Source organism: Kogia breviceps, chromosome X, assembly GCF_026419965.1.
Source record: "Kogia breviceps isolate mKogBre1 chromosome X, mKogBre1 haplotype 1, whole genome shotgun sequence".
Classification (NCBI taxonomy): domain Eukaryota; kingdom Metazoa; phylum Chordata; class Mammalia; order Artiodactyla; family Physeteridae; genus Kogia; species Kogia breviceps.
In genome coordinates, this window is record NC_081330.1 from 31,491,494 (window position 1) to 31,499,865 (window position 8,372).

The 8,372-nt window shown below is 40.2% G+C and overlaps 1 protein-coding gene across 1 annotated transcript in view; it reads right to left on the reverse strand.

Annotated features, from left to right (window-relative positions):
• LUZP4 (leucine zipper protein 4) overlaps window positions 1–3,157 on the reverse strand; it is a 68,913-nt gene extending 65,756 nt beyond the window's left edge. Inside the window, 2 exon segments of the mRNA XM_067023155.1 lie at window positions 2,821–2,892; window positions 3,112–3,157. Coding sequence (XP_066879256.1) covers window positions 2,821–2,892; window positions 3,112–3,157 — 118 coding nt within the window.
• Between the last annotated feature and the right edge of the window lie 5,215 nt (window positions 3,158–8,372).

Below are 8,372 nucleotides of genomic sequence, written 5' to 3' on the forward strand. Positions count from 1 at the left end.
GAGAGAGAGAAGCCAAATTCAAGTTTTGCACCAGCTTACTTTTAAAATTAATTTACTCAATTAAATTTATTTTAAACTTAGTCAATCCTGACCATGCCCCAAACTCTTTTCTCAGGGTTTTCCACAAACCCTTTGTCACTTTCTATATCCAGCATTTTATTTTCCAATTCAGAAACAGCCACCTGTAAGTCAGACCTACTTCCTTTTCCCTTAATAAAATGTAATTCCATTCTTCATGCCTTCTTTACTGAAAACACACATCTTATTTTCCTTAAGCAACTATGAACTGTCTTTTATGTCAGCATTCTGTAGATTGGTGAACATAAATACTAGTGATATTTTCTAAAAACATTTGCTTTCTTTAGAGAAAGTGGCACCAAACATATTCATTAATAGTCCTAAATACCTTTTGCTTCTCTGTAAAAGTAAGCTGATGTTCAGTAACTAATGTTTCAGTATCTTATTTTATTTGGGAATGACCTAGCTATTCAATAAGCTTCCATCACTTAATTTAGCACAACTCTAGAACTGCAAGTTACCAGAATCTGGAGACACAATTTTAGACAGACATTCCTAAAGCAAAATTATTCTTAATAGAGTTTATCTGAAAGCTCTTATCTCATTTACGTTTTCTTTCCTTAACAAGTTTCTTCATATCAAGTTACTTTCCTTGCTGACAAATTTGTAACAGATATAACAAGATTTTATTTAGTTTATATTACACCTAGGCATAATAAAAGTATTATACTTAATGCTGATGACTCTAGAAACATGTCTATATTAATTAGATCAACAAACTTAAACATTAATACCAAATATTAATTTAATACTGAATATTTCCCAATTCATGTGAACCTGAAATTTATCTAGCTTAATTTCTCTTGTATTTAGAATTGTTTGATTTGTAAGTGCTTACTTTTCTTTAAGCCAATTAAATAGAGCTCATTTACAAATTAACCACAGCAATATTATCCAAAGACAGACACATACTGAGACATACATATATCCAGACAGACACAAGAGATCTAGTTGCATTTTCTATACTTAGTCATGAATCAGGTATCATAATATAAAACTCACTAGTTTATAAATAACAGTTGGAATAAGAAACAATTTTAAAAGGCTTCTTCCAGTATTTTTTTTTCTTCTCAATCTCAGGAATTAGAGATGGTCTAGATAAGACAAGTGTTGCTGAGACCTCTGGTCTCAAGGCACAGGGAGAGAAAATCAGGTTCTACTAGTAGGATTTATTCCCTTAGGGTCAGAATTCTGAAGAGAATTTTTTTTTTTCCTTCAAGCTAGCTTTCTCTACTGGTTGGGAATTAAATGGGGGTCGGTTAAACTTCGACTGGCATTGTGTACTTAATTGGTGCAATTTAAGGTTCATAATTTTCAAAGATACCCCCTTTTCTTTCTTTTTAGTGGTTTTGAAAAGTTGGTCTGATATAGTTTCAAGTAATTAATTATTGGTTTCCTGCAAAAAAGTTACTCTATCATTTTCTCTTTTAGAAGCTTCTAGATACCAATCAAAGTAAGCATTCCATTCAGTCTGTTTGATCTTACATCCGGCTTTTTTTTTTTTTCCTAACTGTGTGTGCAAAAATGTTAATTTTGGAATATCAAAAGAACCCCTGGGCTTCCCTGGTGGCGCAGTGGTTGGGAGCCCGCCTGCCGATGCAGGGGACACGGGTTCGTGCCCCGGTCTGGGAGGATCCCACGTGCCGCGGAGCGGCTGGGCCCGTGAGCCATGGCCGCTGAGCCTGCGTGTCCGGAGCCTGTGCTTCGCAACGGGAGAGGCCACAACAGTGAGAGGCCCGCATATCACAAAAAAAAAAAAAAAGAAAAAAAAGAACCCCAATTTGGTCTTTCTAGGTTGAGATCTCCTTTAGTATAAGTTCCCCAATTAAGAAGGTACTTTTAAGTATGAGTTTTGGTACATACATAAACCTGGCTGGAGTGTTAGTCAGAGGCTGGCTTTCTGACGCCCCTTGTTTCTGTGTTTGAGAGGCTCTATTTCCTATCTTAAAGTTGAATTTGTCAGGGATAAAATTTACTAATGAAGTTGTGTGGTGGGCCAGGGTGCTGCTTGTGAGCTTAACTCCTCTAGGCATCACCCCAGAGTCATTTCAGCCCTCTTACTTGTCTCCCTTTGGCAGTTCAACAATCCCTGAAAGGAGTTCAGCGGGGAGAGCAGAAATGAGGCACTCTGTGCTCTGGGAAAAGTTTCTCCCTTTGGCGGTCTAAGACCACCGCGGGTGCTCGGATCGCTGAGTGGCTAATTCTTATCTGCAACCTCTGGACGAGCAAGTGTTTAATTAATGAATGGGTTTCCCTATGGGACCACTGCACGGTATGAGGACTCTGCCTCCACCATTCCTGTAAATTTCTCAGTCACCTGAGAAAGCTGTAACCGGCCGGGAGGAGTCTTGTCCCTTTTCTTTGGAGCAAAGCTCTCAGGTAATATCTTCATTTCTATCCCGACAAATTCTATTAAGGCAGCTGAATTGAGGAAAAGCATCAGATCAGCCTCTTACCTAACCACTCAGCACAGACCACTCAGTCTCCTACAACTGAGCAAACCCTGATATCTTTCAACCAGCCCCCCAACCAGTATCTTTCACCTGGGTGGGTATTCCCTGGTATCTTTCAACCAAGCCCCACCCAGTATCTTTCCACTGGGTATTTCCCTGGTATCTTTCAACGAGGGGCCCCCTCAATCAATATCTTTCAACTGGGAGGAGGCAGGTATCTGCTACACCGCCAAATAAAACTCAGGATCATCAACCAATCTGGGAGATCTGAGAACCAGGAGAGACTTACCCAAATTCGTCTGGACTCTCCAAGGAGGCAGATGGGCACAAGTGGCCTCGGCTGGTACCAAGGCTCCAGTTCCTTGTAGAGTTCAGGTGAAGGAGAGATGTCCACTCTGGGTCCCTTCGTGGTCACCATAATAACTGTCAACAAAAAAAAGTGCACAACGTGAGAGTTGCAAGTTAAGGTTTATTTGGGGCAAAATGAGGACTGCAGCCTGGGAGATGGCATCCCAGAAACTGCTCCAAAGAGGCAGTGGGGAAGGTCAGTATGTATGTGATTTTGGTGAAGGGGAAGTACCTGCAATCGAGTGCATATTTTTTTGCAGAAGTTTTCTGCTAGTCATGAAGAGCAGTCATCACCATGAAGGATTTTAGTGTTTTTTCTGGATATGAGGAGATACAAGAATTGGGCTCATAAAATTGGCTCCTAAAAATATCTAACTATCTGAAAACCTGTTCTGCCAATTTTTCCCAGAGCACAGAGTGCCTCATTTCTGCTCTCCCCACTGAACTCCTTTCAGGGATTGTTGAAAATCAGCATCTGCAGCAGCACCTGATTTAATCCTTGTAGAGGTAGATGGCAAGTCCCAATGGCAAGTGCCAATTTGTAGTTGACACTACAATTGTACATTTATTTAATTTGTTGTTATTAATATAGGAAGGCAAAATATAGGACCACGTAGTTCTGTAAAGACAGAAGTCAGCACTTTGGATTGCCATCAGAAGCAAGTATGTGAACTGAGTTCATTATAGTTCACAGTTGTTAGATGCTCCCATGGTCAATGCCTAAAAGCAATCAAGCTGCTGTGTCTGGTGTTACTGGAAACTTTTAGACACTTTTCAGGAATATGCTTAAGAATAATGCCTAGTGGTAGAGGGAAAGAACAACCCAGAGAATATTTCCATATTAACATATGTGGAAAGGAGTGCTCCTAGTCAGAAGCATCATCTCATGTGCTTCATTCATACATTAACTTACTCAATAAACACATACTGAGCCAGATACTGTTCTAGGTTGTGTGAATACAGCAGTGAATAAAGAACACAAAAATCCCTGCCCTCATGGAGCTTACATTCTAGTGAGGGAAGATGGACCATAAACAAAATAAGTAAGTAAAATAAATAGCATAAATGATAAGTGCTATGGAGAAAAAAAATATGAAGGGGGATAAGAAGTTGTGTTTTTGGAGGTTGTAATATTAAATAGGATGGTCAGGAAAAGCCTTGATGAGAAGTGACATTTGAGCAAAGACATGAAGGGGATAAGGGCATCAGCTATGGAGAAAGCTGGTGGAAAAGTGTCATAGGGAGAGAAAACCAAATACAAAGGCCTTGAGGTTGGGAGAGTGGCTGGTGTCTTAGTGAACAGGAGGTCAGAGTATTAAAGGTTGGGGGCGGGGAGGTGGGAAAATTGTGCATGGCTAGGAAGGAGCTATCATTAAATTTTTGGCTTTTTATGTGACTAAGATGGGAAGCCATTTGCGGGGTTATGAACAGAGCAGTGAAGTGGTGATTTGACTTATTTTATTTTTTATTTTTTTGACTGCGTCAGGTCTTAGTTGCAGCACACAGGATCTTTCATTGAGGCATGAGGGATCTTTTATTCATTGCAGTGTACGGGCTTTTCGTTGCAGCACTCGGGCTTCTTTCTAGTTGTGGTGTGCGGGTCTTCTCTCTCTAGTTGTGGCACATGGGCTCCAGGGCGCTGGGCTCTGTAGTTTGCGGCTCGCAGGCTCTCTTGTTGAGGCGAGTGATCTCAGTAGTTGTGGTGCGCGGGCTTAGTTGCCCTGCAGCATGTGGTATCTTAGTTCCTGGACCAGGGATTGAACCCGTGTCCCCTGCATTGGAAGGCAGATTCTTAACCAGTGGACCACCGGGGAAGACCCTGACTTATGTTTTAAATATGAATCACTCTGGTTGCTGTTTTGAGAAAAGACAGTAGAGGGCAAGAGTGGAAGCAGGAAATAGGGAGACCCGTTATGCAGGTAATAGATGATGGTTGTTTGCAACAGTATAATGTAAAGGTGTAAAGTGGTTGGATTTGGAGTATATATTGAAGGAGCAAAATTGGAGGTGGTGTGAGAGAAATGGAAATATCAAGATCATCAAATGTTCTACATAGTTCTTAAGTTATTCCTCACTTTAAGTGTTAGAAACATTTCTAAAAAGTTGCATATATAACTGATTCACATTTGAAATCTATCAGATCAATTTATTATTTATAATAAACACATAATGAATCTATAAGAAAGAGACTTTTAAAATAATTTATTGATTCCCTAATTTCCGTTTTTGGTGTCATTGTTTATATATATTATTGATTTTTCATACATAAAATGTAAGATCCATTTATTTATTTAATTTTTATAGCTTCATTGAAGTATGATTGACAAATAAAAATTGTATATATTTATGTTGTACAATGTGATTTTTTTAAAGATGTACAAAATGATGATTTAATATACATATACATTGTGAAACAATTACCAAAATGACATTAATTAACACATCCATCACCTCACTTAAGATCTACTGTCTTGGCAAATTTCTGGTAATACAGTATAGTACTATTAACTATAATCATCATACTGTACATTAAATCTCCAGAAATTATTCATCTTATAACTGGAAATTTGTACCCTTTGACCAACATCTACCCATATCCCCCATTCCCTAGCCTTTGGCAACCACTGTTCTACTCTCTTGTTCTATGAGTTCAACTTTTTTAGATTCTACATATAAGTGTCATCATACAGCATTTGTCTTTCTGTGTCTGGCTTATTCACTTAGCATAACGTCCTCCAGGTCCATGTTCTGATAAGTGGCAGAATTTCCTTCTTTTTTATGAATAATATTCCATTGTATATATATATATCACATTTTTTAATCCATTCATCTGTTGACAGACACTTAGGTTGTTTCCATATCTTGGCTATTGTGAATAATACTTCAGTGAACATGGGTGTGTAGATATCTTTTGGAGATAATGATTTCATTTCCTTTGGATATATACCCAGAAGGGGGGGTTGCTGGATCATATGGTAGTTCTATTTTTAAATTTTTGAGGAAATTCCTTATTGTTTTCATAATAGCTGTACCAATGTAAGATACTTTTAATTTCTTTAATACCTTTTGAAAATAAGGACTATCTTTCTTGAGTGGAGTTATAGAAGTCTATTCTCAAGGGCAGAGCAACAATTCAAGTATATCTATGTTTTATATAAGATGGCACAGAAAGAGGCTAGCTGGCTGCTAAGGCTGTATCTTACAGGATGTCTATACATGGTAAGTGGATAGAGAGTCTTAGTGCATACAGAGTCTTCTTATCAGGGACTTGAGAGGCAATGTTCACAATGAAAAATATGCTAGACAAAAGTCTCCTTTGGGGGACTTCCTTGGTGGCACAGTGGTTAAGAATCCCCCTGCCAGGCTTCCCTGGTGGCGCAGTGGTTGAGAATCCGCCTGCCGATGCAGGGGACGCGGGTTCGTGCCCCGGTCCGGGAAGATCCCACATGCCATGGAGCAACTAGGTCCGTGAGCCACAACTACTGAGCCTGTGCGTCTGGAGCCTGTGCTTCACAACAAGAGAGGCCATGACAGTGAGAAGCCCTCGCACCGTGATGAAGAGTGGCCCCTGCTCGTCGCAACTAGAGAAAGCCCACGCACAGAAACGAAGACCCAACACAGCCAAAAATAAATAAATAATAAATGAAAAAACAAAATAAAAAAAAAAGAATCCCCCTGCCAATGCAAGGGACACGGGTTCGAGCCCTGGCCCGGGAAGATCTCACATGCCAAGGAGCAACTAAGCCCGTGTGTCGCAACTACTGAAGCCCATGCGCCTAGAGCTGGTGCTCCACAACATGAGAAGCCCGCGCACCACAACAAAGAGTGGCCCCTGCTCGCCGCAACTAGAGAAAGCCGGTGTGCAGCAGCCAAATAAGTAAGTAAATAAATAAATTTATACATATTTTTTAGAAGTTTCCATTCTTATAAAGGAAGCACGAAGGACTGAATTATCTTAATGGGCTAGTGTAATCCAATTATAATAATTAGACTTATCCATTGCTTCTATAGGGATGGAGCTGTCAGGAAGAATGGAATCCTCCTTCAATCCTCTCAATTGCATGGCACTGGGGAAATGGACAAATTGTATACTCCAAGTACCTTACTCTAATATATCTCCTTATCAGTCATCAAGACTTTTCTTCCATTTCAAATTTCCTCATGAAAGAAAAGTTTAAATGGCCTTGATTATAGTTCATTGTTATATTTTAAATTGACGCCTTGTTTTATTTATTGATTTTTAAAATTTTTGGCTGCGTTGGGTCTTCTTTGCAGTGTGCAGGCCTCTTATTGCAGTGGCTTCTCTTGTTGCGGAGCAGGGACTCTAGGCATGCGGGCCTCAGTAGTTGTGGCATGTGGGCTCAGTAGTTGTGGCTTGCGGGCTCTAGAGCGCAGGCTCAGTAGTTGTGGCACACGGACCTAGTTGCTCTGCAGCATGTGGGATCTTCCTGGACCAGGGCTCGAACCCATGTCCCCTGCCTTGGCAGGTGATTCTTAACCACTGAGCCACCAGGGAAGTCCTTCTTTTAAAGGGGTTGCTTCTGACTTAAGGAACTTCTAGTCCAATGTCAACATGCTCAGAAGTCATTTCTTACGTGGGCATTTTCCTGAGACTATTTTCCCAGGTGATTAATCTTATCCATTTGGTTTCAATTATTTTAATTTTCCCATCAGACCACAACATTCCTGACCTCATCTAAAAATGTTGGGGGGGGCTTCCCTGGTGGCGCAGTGGTTGAGAGTCCGCCTGCCAATGCAGGGGACACGGGTTCGTGCCCTGGTCCGGGAAGATCCCACATGCAGAACGGTTAGGCCCATGAGCCATGGCCGCTGAGCCTATGCGTCCGGAGCATCTGGAGCCTGTGCTCCACAACGGGAGAGGCCGCAACAGTGAGAGGCCCACGTACTGCAAAAAATAAATAAATAAATAAATAAATAAATAAAATTAAAATGTTGGGGGTATATTGTATTTGGAGCCTATAGTTCTTTTGATTGAGTACAGTTCCCATGGAGACATTTATTTTTTTTTAATGTATATAATGCATCTCAAACCACTAAAGGATTAAGACTTTCACATTCTTAATTTTAGCTAAATACATCCTGAGTTTCTGCCAGGTTTTAGCCGCACTAAGGTATATTCAAAAGCTGTTCCTCTGGAATTAGTCACGTCTCTCTGACTTCACTTACTGATTAACAGGCTGAGTAAAGGTCAGTTGCTTTCGAGCAGGCCAATGAAGTATTTCCATGCATTTAGCCAATTTCTCAAATTGTAATATGAAACCTGCCGAAGAAAGATTATAGGTGGGAACCAAGACAGCTTTCTTTAGTTTCAATTCGCTACATTAAATCCTGTCTTACCTCAATTTAGTTAGCTTTTTAGTGCTGAAAGGATAACCAAAATGTTACAAGTTTTGAAGTTAAAAATACAACCACTTTATATTCCTCTGAAGTAAAGAACACAAAACAAAATGGCCATTTGAGGACATCAATAGA